This window comes from Balaenoptera physalus, assembly GCF_965194825.1.
Source record: "Balaenoptera physalus genome assembly, chromosome: 1".
Classification (NCBI taxonomy): Eukaryota; Metazoa; Chordata; class Mammalia; order Artiodactyla; family Balaenopteridae; genus Balaenoptera; species Balaenoptera physalus.
In genome coordinates, this window is record NC_138882.1 from 60831876 (window position 1) to 60858645 (window position 26770).

Sequence of the window (26770 nt, forward strand, 5' to 3'; positions counted from 1 at the left end):
ACTGTAAATATTCCCACCATGACCAACTTCAAGCTACCACCATGATGTCACTGATTACAGAGATGGGAAGACAGGTGCACAGCCTGATTGTGGGAGCTGGCGTAACCCAGTTTCAGCACGGCACTAGAGGAAACCCCCAGGCACTGAAAACTGTCTTCTTGTGTTATGAAGACCTTCTCCCTACTTCCTTGCTCTTGACACTGCAGTCCTCACCCAACACCTTACCAACGCTTTGTCCAAGTCTTGCCCTTCCAAGCCATACCTACAGAAATACCTCTCTCTGAAACCAAACTACCATGATATCACTTAAAACTGTTAATAAAATAGAGGTGGTGATTTTGCTCACCTTTCTCACAATACTGAGTGATTTCTTGGAATGCCCTCTGTGACAAGTACTAAATGTCCTAAAACAAATTACGTAGAATAAGGCATAGCGCCTATAATTAATTTTTGACTTGGTTTAGCAACTAATAAAACAGCAGGTGGAGACAAACAGTTAAATATTACTATATGGGCGTTATGTTGGAAATTAGATGATAATTGTGAATTAACCAATTTCTATATTTATTATTCATATATTTATGCTCCTTTACATTAAAAAATACCCTATAAAATATAAAGTGTGTCCTGAAAATATAAATCAAGCAGTTCGAGTTTCTTATTTTAAAAATGCAATATTAACAGGGTCAGGAAGATACTAATAACAATCCCCACTCTTACCAACAGTGTAGCCTTGGACAAATAGATTAACCTTGCTGGGGCTCTTTTTCTAAAATGGGAATCATGATATGTATCTCAGAAGTTTCTTGTAAAGATTAAATAAAAGTATCTTCAGGGACTTCCCTAGTGGTGCAGTGGTTAAGAATCCACCTGCCAATGCAAGTGACACGGGTTCGAGCCCTGGTCCGGGAAGATCCCACATGTCACGGAGCAACTAAGCCCGTGTGCCACAACTACTGAGCCTGCTCTCTAGAGCCCGTGAGCCACAACTACTGAGGCTGCATGCCACAACTACTGAAGCCTGTGCACCTAGAGCCTGTGCTCCACAACAAGAGAAGCCACAGCAATGAGAAACCCATTCACCACAACTAGAGAAAGCCCACACGCAGCAATACAGTGCAGCCAAACATAAAAAAAATTAAAGAAACATAATAATAATAATAAATTTTTTTTAAGTATCTTCAAAGTGCATAGTGCTGATACATAATTAATGCTCAAAAAATGGCAGCAAATTATTATTATACTTTTCTCCATAGCCACTGTCCTGGGCTAGCAATCCTTTTATAAAAGTTTCTAGAGTTATGGCAGGAAAATATCTGCATTAGAACACTAAGCATCTACATGGTTTTGAATATTCCCCATGTGCATGACACCCAGGCCTCAGGACCCAGTGCAACCACAGCCTCAAGTCTAACCTTGCCCAGGCTCTTACTACTCATGGCTGCTGAACTCCTGAGGTGAAGGCATAATCCTTTGTAATAAGCCAGGCTAGCAGCCCTCCTTAATTGGAAACAGAAACCAAAATGCATTTTTAAGAGTATCCAAAGCTAACAGAAGAAAGTCAAAAGACAGAGAGAGTGTTGCTCAATTTATTTTATGCTGACTAGTATAGCTTTCACTTGATAACTCCATAACACCAACAAGATAGATGTGTATAGAAAGAAATGTAAATAACCTAAATAAATTAGTGAAATTACTTTAACAGTACAGTAAAAGAATAAGGTACTATAATCAAGTATATCTTGGGAATGCAAGGACGCTTAAATAAGAAATCTATAAAGGTAAGGGTGAACATATTTGAGTTTTTTAAAAGATAATCTCAATAAATGCCTAAATGCATTCAATAAAATTATATACCTATTTATTAGATTTTAAAATCTTTTAAAAATTAGGAATAAAATAGTTCCTTACCAGGAAAAACAAATAGCAAATAGCATATGCATAATTTAACACAAGAGGCATTTTCATCAAAGGAGCAAAACATGGTTCTGGAAGTCTTGATCAATGTAATAGGGCATTAAAGAGAAATAAAAGACATACTAATGGAAATAAAAAGATAATCATTATCAGCAAATACTTTGTCTCCTACTTCTCCTAGAGAAAATAAAGTCATCAAACAAGGGATCCACTACAAGTACAGACTTATCTGCAGTTTCCCCCACATTTTCCACTTTCCATTTGGTTGCAACAAAAGAGGTATCCCTTCACCCTCTTCATGAGTAAAGAAATTATCCTACCACTTTTCAATCTCTGAATCACTCTATCATTTCTTTCTCTTACATTCAATGACACCTACTTTAAGGTTCTAATCCTCCTATCATGTTCCCTTTCGAGGTCCCTAGCCCACAAGACCCTACCAAATGAGCTTTTTCCCTGTTTCAGGAACATCGTCTCTCCTTACCCCATCTCCTACTCCCCTTCCTCACTCACTCCACCTCCAGACCTACTGGTCTCCCTGTTAAACTTCAAACAAATAAGCAGCTCCCACCTTAGAATCATCTAACGTCCCTATGCCTACACAAATATCATCACGGCTTGAATGTCCACCTTCTTCATCCCCTAACCTGCTGTGTGTTTGTTTTGCTTTTTTTTTACACTTCCTGTTGGTTTCTCCACAAGAACATAACCTCCATGATGACAGGGATATTTGCCTGGTACACAGGAATCACTCAATAAACATTGGTTGAATGAATGCATCTATCAAAAGAAAGTAGTATTTATGGAACTTATCCCAGTTAGGATAATGAAGGCACAAGTAAATTGCATGAACAGTGACATATATCCCCCCTTGCTTCTTTTTGCCATTTTGTTAGCTATCCATCAACCCAAGCCTATAGTCATACCCCAGACTTCCCTGTGAACAGTGTACCCTTAGGGTAAAAAAAAAAATGAGGGTGGCAATTCTTAGCTGGCATCAATTAGAGTAGAGTACTGAAATGCAAAAGCCCCATTTTGAGGTTCCTGAAGGATTGTCGGGATAGTAAATTTTCCCTGAGAGGAGAATTTCTAGTCCACTTCACATGAAGAGAGAGGAGGGGCATGAGGTATGATCCTCACTGATTAATGGAAAGTAGTGAAAGAACGGTCAGGGGCTTAGAAGGGACAAGACTGGGAGACTGTTGACAAAAGGGTATAAGGAAGAAGCATGTGATGTTCCTTCTCAAAGGAGCTCAATGTGTAAGAACATCTTTCCCATGTCAATACTCAACAAAAAGCCCCCACTGCAACAGAGCTTATTAATATTCTGGTCAATAAGTCTCTTCTCTCAGCCATCCCAATATTTGCATAAGTATTTGTTGAATAAATTAAGAAATGCAAATAAAATTACTATATAACTAATATACCCAAGAGAATCAATTTAAAATAGTTTAATCTGTCAAACATAGAGTAAGATGGTTAATTTAAGAATTAAAATTAAAAATAGCAGCTTTTACATAGATCAGCAATTAGGAGTCAGACAATATAATGGAAAAAAAAAAACATATTCAAACTACAAGAACAAAAATAAATATGAACACCCTAACTAGAAATGTATGGACACTGTACAAAGACCATCAAGAATTTTATCAAAGTAAAAGAAAATGTGAGCAAAGGAAAGAATATAGCATGGTCTCTGTATTGGAAAAAAATAATAATATTTTAAAGATATTGATTATTCTCTAATGAATCTATTGAAGTTAAAATAATTCTAGTGGCAATGGTTTTCTCTTTACAAAATTATTCTAAACTTTGACACAAATAGAAAAGAACCCCTAAATAAAAATAAATTATGGGAATAGAAAACTATCAACAGTGCATCCATACATGTGTAGATTTGAGGATCTGGCATTTTAGTCCTTCACATAAGAGCCTTCCATAAGCTTTTTCCTGTTACTCTGTTTTTATTGTGGATTTACCTCGGGGAGAAATGTGCCGTTTTTTTCTTCTTTTCTGAAGATGCTGAGAGAAGATAATTTATAAGATGGACTCATTCTCTTCCTGAACCACACACCTGTGACAATTACTGTAATAGACTGGACCTTATGTGTATATGTGTATGATAACTGGAGCTTTGCTCTCTCAATCTGTTGTGCACAAAGCAGTCAGGGGAAAAAAACCACAAAAAACAAAGTTCTGAGAGGACCTTCAAAATGAAGGAGGAGTAAGACATGGAGATCACCTTCCTCCAGAAAAATACATCAAAAATACGTCAACGTGTGGAACAACTCCTAAAGAACACCAACTGAACGTTAGCAGAAGACCTCAGACCTCCCAAAAGCTGTGTGGCTGACAGGGTTTTGGTGCCCCAGCTGGGTGTCAGGCCTGAGCCTCTGAGGTGGGGGAGCCAAGTTCAGGACACTGGACCACCAGAGACCTCCCAGCCCCATGTAATATCAATTGGAGAGAGCTCTCCCAGACATCTCCATCTCAACTCAAAGACCCAGCTCCACTCAACAACCAGCAAGCTCAAGTGCTGGACACCCCATGCCAAACAACTAGAAAAACAGGAACACAACCCCACCCATTAGCAGAGAGGCGGACTAAAATCATAATAAGTTCACAGACACCCTAAAACACACCACTGGAGGTGGTCCGGCCCACGAGAAAGACAAGATCCACCAGAACACAGACACCAGCCCCCTCCACCAGGAAGCCTACACAACCCACTGAACCAACCTTACCCACTGGGGGCAGACACCAAAAACAATGGGAACTAAGAACATGTGCCTGTGCAAAGAAGATCCCAAACAGAGTAAGTTAAGAAAAATGAGAAGAAAGAGAAATACACACATGGGTAAAAACTCACCAAAACAAACAAATGAAGAGGAAATAGGCAGTCTACCTGAAAAAGAATTGAAAATAATGATACTAAAGATGATCCAAAATCTTGGAAATACAATGGAGAAAATACAAGAACCGTTCAGCAAGGACCTAGAAGAACTAAAGAGCAAACAAACAATGATGAATAACACAATAAATGAAATTAAAAATTCTCTAGAAGGAATCCATAGCAGAATAACTGAGGCAGAAGAATGGATAAGTGACCTGGAAGATAAAATAGTGGAAATAATTACCTCAGAGCAGAATAAAGAAAAGAGAATGAAAAGAATTGAGGACAGTCTCAGAGACTTCTGGGACAACATTAAACGCACCAACATTCGAATTATAGGGGTCCCAGAAGAAGAAGAGAAAAAGAAAGGGACTGAGAAAATATTTGAAGAGATTATAGTTGAAAATTTCCCTAATATGGGAAAGGGAATAGTTAATCATGTTCAGGAAGCACAGAGAGTCCCATACAGGATAAATCCAAGGAGATTTACATGGCAAGACACATATTAATCAAACTATCAAAAATTAAACACAAAGAAAAAATATTAAAAGCACCAAGGGAAAAGCAACAAATAACATACAAGGGAATCCCCATAAGGATAACAGCTGATTTCTCAGCAGAAACTCTGCAAGCCAGAAGGGAGTGGCAGGACATATTTAAAGTGATGAAAGGGAAAAACCTACAACCAAGATTACTCTACCCAGCAAGGATCTCATTCAGATTCAATGGAGAAATTAAAACCTTTACAGACAAGCAAAACCTAGACCAGCTTTGCAAAAAAAGCTAAAGGAACTTCTCTAGGCAGGAAACACAAGAGAAGGAAAAGACCTACAATAACAAACCCAAAACAATTAAGAAAATGGTAATAGGTACATACATATTGATAACTGCCTTAAATGTAAATGGATTAAATGCTCCAACCAAATGACATAGACTGGCTGCATAGATACAAAAACAAGACCCGGGGCTTCCCTGGTGGTGCAGTGGTTAAGAATCTGCCTGCCAATGCAGGGGACACGGGTTCGAGCCCTGGTCTGGGAATATCCCACATGCCGCGGAGCGACTAAGCCCGTGAGCCACAACTACTGAGCCTGCGCGTCTGGAGCCTATGCTCCGCAATGGGAGAGGCCGCGACAGTGAGAGGCCCGCGCACCGCGATGAAGAGTGGTCCCCGCTAGCCGCAACTGGAGAAAGCCCTCGCACAGAAACAAAGACCCAACACAGCCAAATATAAAATCGAAATAAATTGATTAATTAAAAAAAAAAAAACAAGACTCATATATATGCTGTCTACAAGAGACCCACTTCAGACCTAGGGACACATACAGACTGAAAGTGGGGGGATGGAAAAAGATATTCCATGCAAATGGAAATCAAAAGAAAGCTGGAGTAGCAATTCTCATCTCAGACAAAATAGACTTTAAAATAAAGACTATTACAAGAGACAAAAAAGGACACTACATAATGATCAGGGGATGAATCCTAGAAGAAGATATAACAATTGTAAATATTTATGCACCCAACATAGGAGAACCTCAATACATAAGGCAAATGTTAACAGCCATAAAAGGGGAAATCGACAATAACACCCCACTTTCACCAATGGACAGATCATCCAAAATGAAAATTGATAAGGAAACACAAGCTTTAAATGACACATTAAACAAGATGGACTTAATTTATATTGATAGGACATTCCATCCAAAAACAATAGAATACACATTCTTCTCAAGTGCTCATGGAACATTCTCCAGGATAGCCCATATCTTGGGTCACAAATCAAGCCGTGGTAAATTTAAGAAAATTGAAATCATATCAAGTATCTTTTCCAACCACAATGCTATGAGACTAGATATCAATTACAGGAAAAAATCTGTAAAAAATACAAACACATGAATGCTAAACAATACGCTACTAAGTAACCAAGAGATCACTGAAGAAATCAAAGAGGAAATCAAAAAATACCTAGAAACAAATGAGAATGAAAACACAACAATCCAAAACCTATGGGATGCAGCAAAAGCAGTTCTAAGAGGTAGTTTATAGTAATACAATCCTACCTCAAGAAACAAGAAAAATGTCAAATAAACAACCTAACCTGACACCTAAAGCAATTAGAGAAAGAAGAACAAAAAATACCCAAAAGTTAGCAGAAGGAAAGAAATCATAAAGATCAGATCAGAAATAAATGAAAAAGAAATGAAGGAAACAATGCAAAGATCAATAAAACTAAGGGTTGGTTTTTTGAGAAGATAAACAAAATTGATAAACAATTAGCCAGACTCATCAAGAAAAAAAGGGAGAAGACTCAAATTAACAGACTGAGAAATGAAAAAGAAGTAACAACTGACACTGCAGAAATACAAAGGATCATGAGAGATTACTACAAGCAACTCTATGCCAATAAAATGGACAACCTGGAAGAAATGGACAAATTCTTAGAAAAGCATAACCTTCCGAGACTGAAACACGAAGAAATAGAAAATATAAACAGACCAATCACAAGCACTGAAATTGAAACTGTAATTAAAAATCTTCCAACAAACAAAAGCCCAGGACCAGATGGCTTCAAAGGCGAATTCTATCAAACATTTAGAGAAGAGCTAACACCATCCTTCTCAAACTCTTCCAAAATATAGCAGAGGGAGGATCACTCCCAAACTCATTCTACGAGGCCACCATCACCTTGATACTAAAACCAGGCAAAGATGTCACAAAAAAAGAAAACTACAGGCCAATTTCACTGAGGAACAGAGATGCAAAAATCCTCAACAAAATACTAGCAAACAGAATCCAACATCACATTAAAAGGGTCATACACCATGACCAAGTGGTGTTTATCCCGGGAATGCAAAGATTCTTCAATATACGCAAATCAATCAATGTGATAAACCATATTAACAAACTGAAGGATAAAAACCATATGATCATCTCAATAGATGCAGAAAAAGCTTTCAACAAAATTCAACACCCATTTATGATAAAAATCCTCCAGAAAGTAGGCATAGAGGAAATTTACCTCAACATTATAAAGGCCATATATGACAAACCCACAGCCAACATGGATCTCAATGGTGAATAACTGAAACCATTTTCACTAAGATCAGGAAGAAGACAAGGTTGCCCACTCTCACCACTATTATTCAACATGGTTTTGGAACTTTTAGCCTCAGCAATCAGAGAAGAAAAAGAAATAAAAGGAATCCTAATCGGAAAGGGAGACGTAAAACTGTCACTGTTTGCAGATGACATGATGCTACACATAGAGGATCCTAAAGATGCTACCAGAAAACTACTAGAGCTAATCAGTGAATTTGGTAAAGTAGCAGGATACAAAATTAATGCACAGAAATCTCTTGCATTCCTATACACTAATGATGAAAAATCTGAAAGAGAAATTAAGGAAACACTCCCATTTACCACTGAAACAAAAAGAATATAATACCTAGGAATAAACCTACCTAAGGAGACAAAAGTCGTGTATGCAGAAAACTATAAGACACTGATGAAAGAAATTAAAGATGATACAAACAGATGGAGAGATATACCACATTCTTGGATTGGAAGAATCAACATTGTGAAAATGACTGTACTACCCAAAGCAATCTACAGATTCAATGCAATCCCTATCAGAATACCAATGGTATTTTTCACAGAACTAGAACAAAAAACTTCACAATTTGTATGGAAACACAAAAGACCCCAAATATCCAAAGCAATCTTGGCTCCCTGACTTCAGACTATACTACAAAGCTAAAGTAATCAAGTTAGTATGGTACTGGCACAAAAACAGAAATATATATCAGTGGAACAGGGTAGAAAGCCCAGAGATAAACCCACACACACATGGTCACCTTATGTTTCATAAAGGAGGCAAGAATATACAATGGAGAAAAGACAGCCTCTTCAGTAAGTGGTGTTGGGAAAACTGAACAGCTACATGTAAAAGAATGAAATTAGAACACTTTCTAACACCATACACAAAAATAAACTCAAAATGGATTCGAGACATAAATGTAAGACCAGACACTATAAAACTCTTAGAGGAAAACATAGGAAGAACGCTCTTTGACATCAATCACAGCAAGATCTTTTTTGATCCACCTCCTAGAGTAATGGAAATAAAAACAAAAATAAACAAATGGGACCTAATGAAACTTAAAAGCTTTTGCACAGCAAAGGAAACCATAAACAAGACGAAACGACAACCCTCAGAATGGGAGAAAATATTTGCAAATGAAGCAACTGACAAAGGATTAATCTCCAAAATATACAAGCAGCTCATGCAGCTCAATTATCAAAAAATAACAACCTAATCCAAAAATAGGCAGAAAACCTAAATAGACATTTCTCCTAAGAAGATATACAGATTTCCAACAAACACATGAAAGGATGCTCAACATCTCTAATGATTAGAGAAATGCAAATCAAAACTACAATGAGGTATCACCTCACACCAGTCAGAATGGTCATCATCAAAAATCTACAAACAATAAATGCTGGAGAGGGTGTGGAGAAAAGGGAACCCTCTTGCACTGTTGGGGGGAATGTAAATTGACACAGCCACTATGGAGAACAGTATGGAGGTTCCTTAAAAAACTAAAAATAGAACTACCATACGACCCAGCAATCCCACTACTGGGCATATACCCTGAGAAAACCATAATTCAAAAAGAGTCATGTACCACAATGTTCATTCCAGCTCTATTTACAATAGCCAGGACATGGAAGCAACCTATATGCCCATCGACAGATGAATGGATAAAGAAGATGTGGCACATATATACAATGGAATATTACTCAGCCATAAAAGGAAACGAAATTGAGTTATTTGTAGTGAGGTGGATGGACCTAGAGTCTGTCATACAGTGTGAAGTAAGTCAGAAAGAGAAAAACAAATACCGTATACTAACACCTATATATGGAATCAAAAAAAAAAAAAAGGGGGGGTTCTGAAGAATGTAGGGGCAGGACAGGAATAAAGACACAGATGTAGAGAATGGACTTGAGGACACAGGTAAAGGGAAGGGTAAGCTGGGATGACGTGAGAGAGTGGCATGGACATATACACACTACCAAATTTAAAATAGATAGCTAGTGGGAAGCAGCCGCATAGCACAGGGAGATCACCTCTGTGCCTTGTGACCACCTAAAGTGGTGGGATAGGGCGGGTGGGAGGGAGACGCAAGAGGGAGGAGATATGGGGATATATGTATACATATAGCTGATTCACTTTGTTATACAGCAGAAACTAACTCAACATTGTAAAGCAATTTTACTCCAATAATTATGTTAAAAAAAAAAGCTCCCAAACTGGGAATGCCTAAAAGGTAGAAGAAGCCTGTATCAGTTTTGGGCAAATAAAATTTTGTTATTCAAACTCTTCAAATTAAAAAAAATAATTAAAATTATAAATAAATCAGTAAATAATGGGGGGAGGACTATAGCCCTGATAGATAGATATTAAAGTAAATTATAAACCTGTTTAAAGTAAAACACTGTAGGGACTTACCTGGCAGTCCAGTGGTTAAGACTCTGCGCTTCCACTGCAGGAGGTGCGAGTCAGGGAACTAAGATCCCATATGCCGCATGGCGCAACACTATAGTGTTGGCACATTAAAACAAAAAAGATATTCAGAAATAGATTGCACTAAGAGTGGAATATAAGATAAAGGAGACTGGGGAAAAAATTATTTCTTCATATATGAAAATAAATTTCGGACCTAAACGCTAAAAAATTTTTAAAGTATGGAAAGGAAAAAATTATGCTAAATATTTACTTTTTGTTAAATGTAAATGTATAGACTTTATAACCATAAAGAGTAAACCTTCTATACATTAAAAATGATATAACCAGACTATAAATCACCAGAAGGGCAGAGACTTTGTCCTAGTTACTGCTATATCTCCAGAGCTTCAAATAGTATCTGGTACATTGTAGATTTGTAAGCAATTTACTTTTTCCAAATGACATTATTCAAGTCCATTCCTTTGGATCAAACTTCGATTTTTTTACATTAAGAAATGGTTTAAAATGTCTACAATTTCTACCCAAAAAGTGAGCTGAATTGTGATAAGGATTGCATTGACTCTATCAATCAATTTGGGAAGTATTGCCAACTTACATTAAGTCTTCCAATCAGTGAATATAGGATGTTTTTCAAATTATCTAAATAATAGTTTGTAGTTTTCATAGTATAAGGTTTGCTCTTCTTGTTAAATTTATTCCTAAGTAGTGTATTCTTTATGATGCTATTGTAAATAGAATTGTTTTCTTACTGCAAGTTTTTGATTGCGCATTGCAAGTGTATAAAATTACAATTGATTTTTGTATCTTTATCTGGTATCCTGTAACCTTGTGGAGTTCATTTATTAATTCTAATAGTTGTTTAGTGACTTCCTTAGGAATTTTTATGTACTTGATCATATCATATGCAAATAGAGATAATTTTACTCTATCCTCTCCAATATGGATGTCTTTTATTTTTTTTCTCTTGCCCAACTGCGCTGGCTAGAACCTCTAGTACAACACTGAATAGAAGTGACAACAGTGGACATCCTTGTCTTATTCCCAATATTAGAGGGAAAGCATTCCGTCTTTCACCATTAAGTATGACGTTAGCTGTGAGTTTTTCATACATGTCCTTTATTAAGTTGAGGAAGTGCCCTTCTATTCCTAGTTTGCTGAGTGTTTCATGATGGAGTATGGGATTTTCTTAAATGTTCATTCTAAGTCTATTGAGACAATCCTGTGATTTTTGTTTTCATTCTGTTGATATGATACGTTACTTGATTCTCAGATATTAAATCAATCTTGCATTCCTGGGATAAAACAAACTGATTCTCAAATTCACATAGAATTTTAAAGGACTCAGGATAGCCAAAACAACCTTGAAAAGGAAGAACAAAGTAGAAAAACTCATACTTCTGAATTTCAAAACTAAGTACAAAGCAAGGGTAATTAAGAGAGTATGGTACAGGCACAAATACAGAGATATAGAACAACTGAATAGACTTGGGAGTCCAGAAATAAACCCATGTATCTATGGCCAATTGATTTTCAATGAAGGTGCCAAAAAACATACAGTGGAGAAAGAATAGTCTTTTCTAAAAACGGTGCTGGGACAATTGGATATACACATGCAAAAAATGAAGTTGAACTCTTACTTTGTACCACTTATAAAAATTAACTCAAAATGGATCAAAGGTCTAAATGTAAAATCAAAACTGTAAAATTATTAGAAGAAAACATAAGGGTAAACCTCCAAGACATTGTTTTTGCAAATTATGAAGCATGAACTTTACAAGTGTTTCAGTCTTAAGCATTCAAAGAAATTGTTAGGAAAAGTAGTAAAATCCTCAAAAAGCAATGGGCAAAGATAAAAAAAAAAAAACAGCCAATTCACAAAAGAAGAAATACAAATACCAAATAAACGCACACAAAAAATTCCACATCACCAGTTACTGAGAAACAAAAATGAAAATAAAGCTCATTTGCCTAAAAACTTACCATGGTGTTAAGGAGAGGGCCAAAAACAGCACATTAGATATAGATCCAGATATGGATATAAACATAGATATAGATATACATACACTATACATATTGATAAATGGAATATTGCCTGCCATATCAGTAAACAAAGGATGTCACAGTTATCAGTGATTGCAGCCACCACGGGAGGGTGAGCTGGTGAGCCCAGATGGAAACTCAGGATGTGAAAATACAAGATACTGACCCCAGATAGCCGAGGTGCATATCAAAGAAATGATTTCATTGAGCCCAGACTCTTGCATCTTCCCAGTCTCAGAAAAGTGATAAATTCCTTGAGATATCTAGTTTTCTTTTATTAACAGTAATCTTTTGTTCCTACTACCTGCCCTTTGTTGCAAAACTCCTATATATCCTAGCTCCCCCGTTGCCTCCTCGGAGCAGGTCTCTCAGGGTTACTTGAGATGCTGCCTCCCGGGCTTTAAATCCTAAAAATTCCCACCGAATAAAACACAACTTTCAACTTTTAGGTTGCGTGGGTTTTTTTTTTTCAGTCGACAATATGCATACAGGTATTAGATGGATGTTAAATTACTTTTTAAAAATTCCCAGACACACACACACACACACACACACACACACACACACACACACACACACACACACACACGCAGGAAGGAAGGAAGTATACCAGGGGTATTAGTGGTTATGCCACACTGTAAAATTATAAATATATTACAATGAGAAATGAGACTTTCCATTTAATGTAATAAAGGGAATTTAAAAAGCAATGAAGAAGAGGGCATTTTGGAGAGAAATATAGGCAGCTACCCATAGCAGAGTGATCACGAAAACGTTTCTCTTGCTACAACCCAACAGCCAGGAGTGGAGACAACAGGTACCATGGGATACACTCATCCATGTGGCAAACATCCTCATTCATTACCTGCTTTGGAAGTAACAAGCTGCAGCACAAGAGGCCTTCTCGTTACAATGCCGGACCCTCGAGGGAGAAAGTCCCTAAAAAAAAAAGAAGGAATAGATTAAGGTATATTAAGGAATTCTGATCACCTATAAATTTACAAATGAAGTTCCACAGAAATTCTAATTCTCAACCTTTCAATGCATCACATATCTAAAGAAGGCTAGACCCATCTTATAAAAGAGACATTTGCAAAATAAAAAAGGGGGGGTGGGGAAGGGTCCTTATACTGAATACTAACCCACGTGCATTATCATAATGACCTCACTGGAATATGTAATTCATTCATTTAGCTGGAATTAATAAAAGTTTGCATTAAACTACTGTGTATTGTCAATTCATTTTTATTTTCAGAGAACAAGGATTTACAAAAATATTTGCTGTGCAAGTTAATCCTTAAACTCTTTGGTAATTAAAAAATTCATCACTCCATCCAGCTTCAAGATCAATATTAACACCATTAAATACTGACCATTATAAGAGGTAATAAAGGCACATTAGATTGTATCTTCTAAATACCTAATTTTTTTCTCCAATAAAAGGTCACACACAAAATGTGGCATTAAGCGGAGATAAATATTGCATATGTAGAAATTAACAGCAGAAAAAATACTGCAATTTGATTTTTGTTTTTTCTCATTCCCGATAGATAGGAGCTTATAAAAAAAGGAGATTTTTCAAATAAATATTGTGTTTAAAATGGCATGTTAATATACACTAAACCAATAAAACTGCAAAGAAAGTATTTTATAATTACATCTATAATGCCACATAAATCAGTACTGATTCTGCAATGTCAAAGAGAATTCATAAACATACCTATAACACTGTTTTTAAAGACATTTAGAATGACTCACAACTTTTAGAAGCATCATCATTTTAAAAATCACAGAATTCCATTCAAAATAAATTTCTGACTCCATGGCAATGTTTCCCAAAAAGTGTTTCCAGGACCACCAGAAAGTGTTATAACCACAGACACCCAGGATCCATTCTGAACCTACAGATTCAAAATGTTCGGGGACAGATGTGGCATCTATACTCTTAACAAACTCCCGAGGATTCTGATGTTCACCATGGTTTTTTTATCGAGTCCAAGCTCGCTCTGCATGCCGCACAACAGGCTAGTGAATAGGAGATGAGGTGTTGAGGCAAGGAATAGCAACTTTATTCAGAAATCCTGCAGACAAAGAAGATGGCGGACTAGTGTCTCTGAAAAACTCTCTTATCTGGGTCTGGATGCCAGTTTCTTTCATAGAATCGGAGAGGGGGAGGTGATGAGGAAGTAAAGTAAAATGGCCATAAGTTTTGCAAGTATCACCTGGAATGGCCAGCCTCCCGGAGGGGATGTGTTAATTTCTTCTTTCTTGCAGCCATCCACAGGTGGACAGGGTCAGGATGTACAAAGGCACTTTGGTTTAACATTCAGGCAGAGGGGCAAGGTTACCTGAGGGAGGCCATTATGTATGATTATAATAACAAAAACAACGAAAAGCAAAGGTTAAAGTCAAAGAAACAGATCAAACATGGAGTCCAATTTAGCTCTTCCCTGTTACAGTTTGAGAACCACTGGCCTCAAGTTAGGAAATGTTACTTAACGATTTAGTGGATAATAATGGCATGGGATATACTACGAGTTTTGTAGGAAAATTGACAGAACACAGCTTCAACACAGATGGGATTTCAGTAAACAACAGCTTATACAATTGGTAAAGGTCAGTGAGAATGCTGCAAAATCCAAGGCTTTAGCTCCACTAATACTTTGAAATAGAGAGTTACAGAGATAAAATTAAGCAAATTTCCCTACTTACAACTAATTTATTTTGCAAGTGCTAGTGTAAATTCTGACAGCCTCTTAGCTAAGTTAATGATTTTACTCCTTGACTCCAAGGACTAAGTTTCATTTGGAATGTCACTATATGTAACTAAAATAGAGAATAGTGAAATTACAGACTTGTTTTTGCTCTTAAAAAATGCCACCTGAATAAATAATATTATTTACTTATCAAAAAAATTCACTGAAAAACTAAGAAGTGCTAAGAAGATGCTGTGGGCATGGGCCTGCACTAGTTAGACACCAGGAGTACAAAATCTAATGGGAAGATAAAGACATACATGCACAAAGAAAACCATTAAGAAGGGAGCAGATAAATTACACTAGAGTTCAGAAATGAGAGAGACAAACACTCTCTTTTTAAAAACATCCAAATACATGCAATCAGATACTCTTAATATTCTTCAGGAACTGTATTAGAATATTTGTTAGTTTGGATGTTTTCAGTAATCACTTAAAAAAAAAAACAAGGAGAGCATCTACTCTGTGCCTAGACCTAAAAAGGAAAAGTTAATTTGAGACTCAAAACTGGTAAAGGGAAAATGAAACAAAACTCCAGAGCAAAGAGCTGGAGGCCATCTGTTTGAGTTATTAGGGCCATGAATGAGGTTTTAGGATGTATAGATGCCAAAGATAAATATACATGTCTTAAATGTCTAAATAATGGCATTTAACAAATCAATAAAATATCTTCTTTAAGAAAAAGATGTAGAAAATAAAGAAGGAGAGAAGGAAGAAGGAAGAAAGGAGGTTTAGTTACTTAATACCTTCATGCTGGGATCTGCTTCAACTCATGCTTGTGACCATATATTTATAATGTAGATTTAGTAACAATCATTTGAACATTATCAAAGCAAAACAGAAGGTATCAAACATCTTAAATAACAAATAATTATCATGTGTTTGGCTAAAATGTAAGCCGACAGATATAGCTAACACTTTTCTCTACATTTTTATTAAGCAAACAGAACTCTGCTTTAAGAGTAATAAACGTATTCAAGTATCCCCTTCATGGCTCTCCCCAGTCCTACCTCCAACACATACATTTTCACCAAAAGTCAAAAGATTTGGTAACCAAATCCTGCTATTTTGAAGTCTCTTCTGACTTCACAGGAGTATCTGAATGCCACAAAGCACAAGAGAGAAATTTCTCTCTTCTGAAGACTGAGTGACTAATCTGGCACCCTGAAGATTCATGTCATTCTGATGACCCAGCAGCATGAAAACCATATGCTCAGCACACCCCTGCTGTGAGAGCTAAGGGGGTGAGCCCTCAGAGGAAACACAGAGAACCTCTCATTGAACCCCAGTTCTGCCACTGAATGGGCAAAATTCTCTAAACCTCAGTTTCTTTTTCTGCTAAATTGAGAAAATCCTATGAATTAAAGGAAATGCAACACGTGGGAAATTTTTAAAAACCAAAGCACCACAGAAAAAAAGTAGTACTATTATTATTGCTACAATACAACCACAGGGTGTTTTCCCTGATATTTTAGCATCCTCTCTTGTTTAAAAAAAAAAAGCCTTGACAATTTTTAACATTTCATGAATGAAATTTGGAGGTGAGGAGGCTCAGATCCCACCTGAACTGTCCCCTTGATATTGACCAGCTGCACTGGTTTGGAAAGCTCAGTTCCTTTTTCCTGCCTCCATCAACAGGGAGCCAAGGCACTGATACAAATAATCATGAATAATTCATTAGCCATTAAGTACAACCATCCATTTGAATTTTATTATTTTCTGTGCAATAGGTGGTTGGTTCTCCTGTAGGTACATCTTACAGAAAAATTACTTTGCTAAATTAATGCAGAAAAAAAGACTGTGCCTTTAGTATTACTGTGGATTTAAATTTGTGTGCCATTTTCCTGAAAAATGGACCTTCAAGGTAGAGCGAGAAGAGTAATCTGGAGACTAAGTAGTATTAAATTGACTCCCTTCTTTAGCCTGAATGCCTCATCTATGATTGGACTGTACAGATTTTAAGGCAGGAGTAGTGCTTCCCTCTCTATGCCACATAGCAGCTACGATTCAAATGTCTTTCTTCTCTCTCAACCCACCTCAATAAAGCATTAATCTACACAGTCTTAACTGCTAGTCTTCAGACAAAAAGTCAATGCTTTTTCATGGTTTCCTGATTCCTGAACAAAAAGGAGAGAACAGTTCCCATGCTATGGTCTAAGAACCACCCTGATAACATTTCTTATTGGCTCTTCCAGAAACTTAGTTATCAAGAAATATTATCACTGCTCAATTAGGAAATGATTGATCTTTGGAAGCCTAAAAAGAGAGCAATGGCTGTATCAGCAAAGCTAAAAGGAATTTTCCCCCTTAGCAGCAAATAAACTATGGACATGCTTTTGTTCAATATAGATGTAATGATGACTAACCAGGTGATCTGTTCAGTAAATAAATGTCTAACATCTGCCCTTGACTGAAGCCAAGAGGTATAACTCATACCCTCCAATAAGTTAATTCATGTAGCTGATCCATTCAAAGCCAAATCATCTTAGTCTTGGGGAGGGGAGTGGGAAACGAAATGCAAATGACTACAGTAAGCATGACAGACTCTATTGTTAAGCTCCACACAAGTTGAAGTATCGATGCAAAGCAGGGAATAATCTATTCTGCTTGGGGGACCAGCCAGAAACAATTTCAGAGAGACATGAGATAAGGAGGCATTCCACAGGGGATCCACAGGGAATGTGTAAAGACATGGGAGAGCTACGTAACACAGAACATTATGGAACTGTAAATATTAAAGAAAGGTCAGAATGAGGTGGAGAAGTCTCTGGAGAAGGAGGCAGGAGGAGACCTTAGAGGCTTCACTTGTATTTTTTTCTTCCTATGAAAACAGGAGAGCACTGAAGAGTTTTCAGTGATCAGATTTACAGTTCACTGGCGGACTCTACAGAGAATGTTGAAAAGGGAAAACAAAAGACAGGGAGACTAGTCACTAACCTGTCTAGGTCACTGAGGAAGAAGATGAGAAAGGTTATTCAAGGCAGTGATAGTGAAGATGGAGAGAAGACAACAGAGAGAATGGACAACTGACAGGACTTAATGATCACTTTGATGTGGAATGAAATGATATGAAGGAGTTAATAGCCACCAGGATATTTCTGGTTTGGGAAGCTGATTGAATAGTGGTGCCATTAACCAGAATAGGAAATACAGAAAGATCTGGTTATAGCTGATATATATATATAGTATCTACCATGTGCCAGGCATCATTTTCATTTGATCTTCATAACAACCCTATGAGGTAGATACTATTGTTATTCTCACTTCACCGATGGGGACACTGAGGCACAGAAAGGCTACATAATTTTCTCAAAGTCACAAAGCTAGTGACAGATCTAGGACTCAAACCTAGAAAGTGTGACTCTAGCATCTGTGCTCTTGAGCATTAGACTATGCTACACTGTAAAAAAAAAAAAATGGGAGAAGATGAGGATATGTTGACCTTTAGATACCTAGATAATATCTAGATTAAGACAAGTACATAGTTAGACTGAGCAACTGGAACTTAGGATAAAGGTCCTGTGTAGAGATAATAATTTGTGAGTCTTTATTGGAGCAGGTTGTTGAAGCCAAGAGAACAGATGAGTAGGAACAGAGTGGAGAAGAGTGATGAATATGGAGTCTGGAAAATACCAATACTTAAAGAGCACCTGAAAGAAGTAGAACTAACGAAGAGATTGAGAAGGAGTCCCCAGAGCAATAAGTTAAATACCAGAAGTCAGAGGTATCCCAAAGTCACACTAGCCTCTTAGACATCTCCACTTAGATGTCTCAAAACCAGTCTCTACAATTCAACTCATTATCATCTATCCAACATGTTTCTCCTCCTTTATTCTCAATCACAATCCACATCATCAGCATCCACACATGTCAGCCAAACCAAGTACATGGAAATCATCCATCCACCATCTTCCTCTGTCTTCACGCTCCAAAACGGCCACCAAGTCCTGCTGATTCTACCTTAATATCCCTTAAATGCATCCTCTCTTCTCTATTTCAATCCCCGTTCCAGGTGCCTCCAACTCTCATACAGACTACCACAATAATCTCCCAATTAATTTCCCTGCATCCAATTTGAGGACCCTCCAATCCAACCTCAAGAGGAACATAAGTCCCATCACATCATTCCCAGACTCTAAATCATTAAATGACTCCCCACTGTCTTTAGCATGAAATCCAAACTGTAAACAACAACAAAAAAAGTATGTCTCCTAGTGGAAGTTTCAGTGTTCACCTGTGCTCTCAGGCACGTTCCTTGGCATATTCCATGCTTCCCTCATGGGATGCTCTCCCCCTACTTCTCCATCTAGTCAACTCCTACTTAATCTTCAATACTCAGTTCCATATCACCTTCTCTAAGAATACCCCCCTGTACACCTTCTTTGAAATCCCCCTGTACATGCCTCTACCTAAACTCTCAACACACACTTGTCATACTGGTTTATTTACACATCTGCTCCCTCATCCCCGTGTTCCTCTCAGTGCCTCCTTCAGTGCCCAGGTATTATTTTTAACACTTGCCACCTACTCTCTCAGGATGTTTTCTCATTGCCCCATATATTCAAAACATGGAAGGAAAACATGCCCATATCTGATTCTCAACAGGCAGACAACTAAGTGGCATTTTACATGGGCAGAAAGAACAGGCAAGATAACTTCTGATTTACCAGTAATTTGCTGAGGTCACTGAAATTAATATTTTTATTATGAATGTTTAAGAGCTAACAGTATTCACCAAAGTACACAATACAGAACATCAGGGAGGCAAATATTACTGAATGTCTGAAGACACAGAATAGAATTTGAAGGAAACAATATTTTTTAAAATCCAAGAGCCAATATACTTTTAAAAATCATTCCTTAAAAACAGAGAAGTCTCTTCTAAAAATTATCCTCAAAAGGTAATTTTATGTGTTCCAAAACAGTCCCTGTAGGATTATTATCTCACAGTCCTTCAAAATGATAACTCAATTTTAAAGAGAGAAAGAAAAAGAGGAAAAAGACGGAGAGAAACAGGAAAGAGAAACAGATAGACAGGTCACTGCCAAATACTGTTTACTCCCTGTCCCAAGAAGGACTGAGGTCATGTATTCCACACACTGAACACAATGGCGCTGTTAAAATGGCTTTGTGTTTGCATGCCCTAATCTCAAGCTTTGCCAGTCATTACAATGCCACTTTAATTGCTGAAGGAAGTAATTATGCCAAAATCCACACATTTAACTGGAAATTTTCCACCAGAGTTTCCTTTTTCCCCTAAATTCTTGGCACACAGTAAGAATATTAGCATTTACTGATTTGTAAAAGATCACATTTTGGGGCTATCATTTACTCTATAATTTGTGGTATTCAATAAATACCACCATCATTTTGTTTGAAAAACATAGTTGCAAATCCAAACGCAAGAAACACAGTGCTTTTATTTTTTTTACTAACATCTAAGAAATTTCAATATTTACCTTTCATTCACAAAACTCAGAATTTCTAAGCAATATGTTTTCATTAAATATAATTAACCAGTAATTAATGGTTCCCATTGCAATATTCAAAATGCAAAAGTTTCTGAGTCAGAGATCTGTAAACTGAAGGAAGAAGCCAGTTCTCAGTTTACAAATACCATGTGCTCTCCCCACTAGGAAATGCTCTCAAAAATTGAATGCCTTCATATGTAATCCATTTTATTTACTTATTCACAAAGTCAGTTCAAGAATTTAAAGCACCAGATTAATAAGTCCCAGCATCAAGTAGAGGCACTTAGCTGTCATTCTACTTCAAATCACAGATTATACCTTACCCTGGGTAGCTGCCGTGCAAATGAATGACAAAGGGACAACTAAAGAGACTGTCAGTTGCCTACCCAATATCCATTTGCCCGTTATTTCTCATTAACAGAATCCCAATTTTGTTGAGAATGGCAATGTGCCCAACTTAAATAGGTAAATAAATAAATAAATCTACACTTCACAGCCTCCCTTACAAATGGGGTGTCCACACAATTATATTTTAGTCAGTAAGATATAATTAGAGGTTGCTGAGTGACATCACAGATAGTTCCTTTGAAAGGATCTAATTTAGCTGATGTGTACCTTTGGCCCTACCCTCCTCTTTCTTCTCCCTCTCAGTTATACATGATAGCAGAGCTGCAGCAACCATCTTACATCACAAGGCAACCTTGAAGAAGAAAGCTATGCACTAAGAATGGCAGAGCAAAAAAAGACAGAGTCCAGAATAGTGATGGCATTATGAGTCACTGAACCAGCCTTGTACTGCCTAACAAAGAGAATGAGAAAGAAAAAGAAAGACAGCATGGTTTAGACATGTTTCTCAACTTTCTTATTTACTACTGTGCACACAAGAAGCCTTATTAGACATTTTCTGCATTAATTTCCTCCCATTAAATTTAATACCACAGCTGTACTATAGTATATGTACTGCATGTACATCTATGCTTTATACATAAAAAGAGCAAGTTTTTTTTGATCCCCAAGAATCAATTTTTGCCCCCTCAGGGGCAATCTCACCCCCATTGAAAATATGTACTACACAGATCAAAGAAAAATAAGAGAACCCAGGGTGCTAAACATTCAGTTCTGTTGGTCACCCCTTCCTGAAGGGTTTTTAAGAGAGATGTGTGGAAAGGACAAGGTCAGACAGCCTTTGCCTCAAACCCCAATACATTCCCTTCACAACCCTGAAAACATGGGCTGGATCATATGTAACCTTCATTTGGCTAAGTTAAGAGGCAGGCCTAAAGCCTGGCTATCAAAGAAACTGAAAGGCGTCCCGTGCCCCTTTTTCCATGAAGCCCATTCATGAACCTCAGACCTTTGTACTTTGACACCACAATGGCTAGGAAAGGCCCATGTGTGGAAGACCACACTCAGTGAGAAACAAGGGCGAGAGAACACTTATCCAATGACTAGGGCAAGGCTGGTCTAGGCAGCCCACTACAACCCCTCCCCTACTAAGGCAAAACTTGGAGAAATGTGGCCCAATTACTGTCCTTGGTCCTGAATGTGTATTACAGGTTCCTTGGCAGGGGGATGGAAGGAAAGTATGAATTAGGGTAGAAACTTCCCTAGCCAATACTGTACTCTCTGTTTTCACTTTTTCTGAGACACTGGAAGAAAAAATTAGTCCAAAAGTATAGGTCATTTTCTCCACTGAAACAAAACAGAGAGCCACAGCCACACCATATAGTGTTTTTGTCAATGGGAACAAGATTTCCAATTGTCAAGGACAGCTTTAAGTGGATCCTTGAATCCAGTTCCTCCCTAACACTCTAGAAGCTTCATCCATTATTCTCCCTCACAAATCTTTTATTACCAGAACACCTGGTTCTCAAGTGACTTCACACTGATTTCAGACCCCTGTGTTGACTCCTCTACCACAGAAGCCCTTACCCAATGCACCTTTCTTCACCCATCTCACCCTTAAAGATAGAATGTTGGCAGAGCTTCCTATGCATGGCAAGTATTTCCTGATATGACAGTATATTTAGATGCCCCTCCTCTTTACTGCAAAGTACCACGAACCCCAGTCACATCCCCTCTCCTAGACAAGCTCCCTACGACAGGAACCTCATTTCTAAACGCCAGTGTTTGGCATAGCACCTGGCACAAAGAACGTGCTCAGTGGTGACTTGGTAAACACATAAAGTCAGCATTCTAGGAATGAAAATTGAATTTATTGGGAAGATACATTTTAAGGGGTGACTTTTAAAAAATAAATACACATTCATAATTAAAGATATAGGTATCATGTATGTGTTCTATTGTTTTATTTTCTTACCTGAAATGTGTTTTTTCTTGTCTGTTTAATTGACTTTTTCCTGTCATCCTATATCATTGATTACGAAAATTTTAAAGATCAAAGAACTAAGGAAAAAGAAAAGTACTCAATATCTAATAGATGATTATATATATATAAACAGGAATATATATATTTAAAATACACACATAATAAATGTTTAGTTATTTCTTATCTTAGAAGTTACCTTTGAAACTATATTCCCAATGAAAGTTTAGGAAAAATACTTTTAATAGCTCCAAGTCCTGAAATGTACTAAAAGTAGCCAGTGGAAACACATAACAGAGTTCAATAAATTCCTTCTTACTATTCAATAAACTCTGCTGACTAAAGAAGGCATATTAATGAATAAACTTAAGAATTATTTTCTCTATCTACTCTTCTCTGAGTATACCCATTAGACCATATTGTTCATTTGTATATGTCAAGAATAATATGAAAACTACATGTCCATCAACAATCAGTAAACTGAGAGTGTGTAACTAAGGTGACCACTTTTTTTACTGTCCAAATTATTTGCTATACTAAACTGCTTGGTGGCTTCCTTCTTTATTTAGAGTATAAAGCACCTCAAAGTATCATTTGTCTCAGCAGCAATGTTTCCTCTTTCTTGTAAGACCCAGCAAGCTAAATTTTTTAATTAATTAATTAATTAATTTTGGCTCCGTTGGGTCTTTGTTGCTGCGCACAGGCTTTCTCTAGTTGCAGAGAAAGCGAGCGGGGGCTACTCTTCGTTGCAGTGCACGTGTTTCTCATTGCAGTGGCTTCTCTTGTTGCGGAGCACGGGCTCTATGTGCACAAGCTTCAGCAGTTGTGGCACGTGGGCTCAGTAGTTGTGGCTCACGGGCTTAGTTGCTCTGTGGCATGTGGGATCTTCCCGGACCAGGGCTTGAACCCATGTCCCCTGCATTGGCAGGCAGACTCTTAACCACTGCGCCACCACGGAAGTCCTCCAGCATGCTTTAAAAAACGAGCACACACGCTTTTGAAAATTTAAGAAGTCCAAAGGAGAACAGACCATTAGGTTGAAGATAAAACAATCAAATCTGGGCTTTCCTGGTGGTGCAGTGGTTGAGAATCTGCCTGCTAATGCAGGGCACACGGGTTCGAGCCCTGGTCTGGGAAGATCCCACATGCCACGGAGCAACTAGGCCCGTGAGCCACAACTACTGAGCCTGCGCGTCTGGAGCCTGTGCTCCGCAACAAGAGAAGCCACGATAGTGAGAGGCCCGTGCACCGCGATGAAGAGTGGCCCCCGCTTGCCGCAACTAGAGAAAGCCCTCACACAGAAACGAAGACCCAACATAGCAATCAATCAATTAATCAATCAATCAAAAAAAAAAAAAAACAATCAAATCTGACAGAATCTACTAAAAAAATAAATGTTAAGATAGCATTTAACATAGGAAGCAGAACAGAGAGATATAAATGGAGTAATTATTTTCAGATCTGAATTTATCTTTACTGGAGTTTTATTAGATAAATAATATAATAATTATGTCTGTGAAATGCTTTTAAAGACTTATTTTTAAGGCAGTATAGCATGGTGGTTAAGAGCACAGATTCTAGCACTAAAATGCCTGGGTTTAAATTCAAAATCCACTGCTAACTGGCTCAGTTTCCTCATCTGTAAGTTGGGGTGGGGGTGGAGATAATACAACCCTTTACCTGCTGTTGGCCAAATATGATAACGCAACTCAATTTTTTTCTGATTTGAGAAACAGACTCCCAGACATAGAAAACAAATTTATGGTTACTAAAGGGGAAAGGGGGTGGTAGGAGTTTGGGATTAGCAGATACAAACTACTATATATAAAATAGATTAAAAAAACAAGGTCCTACTGTATAGCCCAGGGAACTATATTCAATATCCTGTAATAAACCATAATGGAAAATATGAAAAAGAATATATATATGTATAACTGAATCACTTCACTGTATACCAGAAACTAACACAACAATGTAACTCAACTATACTTCAATTTAAAATTTTTTTTTTATTTTTTTCTGATTTGAGAATGGTAAAATCATGCATGAAACTTACATTGTGTAATGAAATCTGAAGCAGCACCCTGAAATCAAACAGGCTAATATATCTAACACATATTTGCTACTAGTATATCTATAGCAAAACAAATGAATATTCACACTAACAGAGATAAAGACAAACTGTGAAAAACCTCACATCAGTCAGGTAAAGTCTGTCAGTAAATGAGTTTAGGTCAATATAAGTTTTGCCAAATGAATTACAAAAATATTTAATTTTCAGAGGATTCTACATTTTGAAATCATAGACAGGAAGACTGAAGTACTTATAGTAACACCTAGCACATAGTAAGTGGTCAAAAATGTTAGCTGTTATCATTATAACCATCATCATCATTATCATTATTTTTAGCAAAAATAGTAGTAGTAAGTTATCCTGAAATCTATTTAGTAATTAATTACCCAAATTTGTTTCAGAACATATATATATATATATATATATATATCCATAGCAACAAGTATCTTTGATGATCTTTTGCTAGCCATAGGCATGAAATCTATTTAGTAATTAATTACCCAAATTTGTTTCAGAACATATATATATATATATATATATATATCCATAGCAACAAGTATCTTTGATGATCTTTTGCTAGCCATAGGCATGTGAATTTAGGGTAAACTAGATTCAGTTTGTCATACTGAAAAGTTTTGGGTAATATGAAAAGGAAAATATATCAAAATAAACACCTATAACTTTAACCTTTTCAGCTGCTTCCTGGAAAGTCATCAGCTATCTAAAGACTATTCTCTAAGAGCTCTCAATATTGTTCTACTGTTTTCCACAATAAAGGTTAATGCAAAACATGGAATGAAAGCTTAAACCAACAAACATTCTCCAACTACAATGTGCTCAATTCAAATACAGAATGAAATGAATCCCCTGGCATCTAGAGTATTCCACAAGCGTGTTGCAAGTTTTATTTCTAGCCACTTAAGAGCACCAGTGAAAAGAGCTCAAATACTTAGAAAAGATTTCCATTCTCATAAGGAGAGGCATTTATTAGCACTTAATGGCCCCCTTTCATTGCCTTTCCACAGATATATCTCTAATAGTTCCAATTATAATTTCAAGTAACAAAACCAATAATGGTAAAAGTCTATAGTTCAGTGTGTGCATTATGAAAAGAGATCTTTAACAGCACAAACCACATATAAAAGTATATGACAACATGGGATCTGGGTAGACAATATCACAAAAAAGAGAGGAGGTGGTATAAAAGAGCACTGGTCAAAAACTCAGCTTAGGTTCCAGCTGTGACTTCAACACATCATTTAATCTATAAGAGACTCAGTTTTCTAGAACATCTTTAAAATGTGAGGACTGAACTAATGTCTGCGAACACCTCTGCCACTTCCAATGCTCTATCAGTCTCTGATGTTAGAAGTAAATCAACATACACAGAATCTAATCCCATCAGTGGCTTTCTAAGCAATCTTTCTAAGGCTTCCTGTTTTCACTTCCACAACTGGGGATATTTGTATCCAGTTTAAATCCAACGAAGGCAAAGGATTATATCTTTTATTTTCTCCCTACTACCATGCATGGCACATAGCAGGTACTCAAAACTATTAGAGAAAAGGACAAAAGGGAGGAAGGAAGGCAGGCAAGAAGAGAGGAAGAAAGAAAGGAAGAAACGGATTGGCTAAATAATTTATTGTGGCTGGAGCATTGCATGGAAGATGACAATGATTAAAGACAGCTTGGAATATGGGTTTCTTACTTTTAATAAAGATCATATTAGGAAATTTTAAATTTAGAGAATATACTATATCAGA

General features: G+C 37.1%; 1 protein-coding gene and 1 long non-coding RNA gene across 7 annotated transcripts in view; one reads left to right on the forward strand and one right to left on the reverse strand.

Annotated features, from left to right (window-relative positions):
* The window catches only part of DNM3 (dynamin 3), a 578846-nt gene that overhangs the window by 476862 nt on the left and 75214 nt on the right, over positions 1 to 26770 (reverse strand). For all 6 annotated transcript variants that reach the window (XM_082437591.1, XM_082437593.1, XM_082437588.1 and 3 more), the window contains exon 2: positions 13246 to 13319. In XM_082437591.1, coding sequence (XP_082293717.1) covers positions 13246 to 13319 — 74 coding nt within the window. The remainder of the gene's footprint in view (positions 1 to 13245; positions 13320 to 26770) is intronic.
* The window catches only part of LOC309649558, a 434139-nt gene that overhangs the window by 301123 nt on the left and 106246 nt on the right, over positions 1 to 26770 (forward strand). The gene's annotated exons all lie outside the window — the stretch shown is intronic.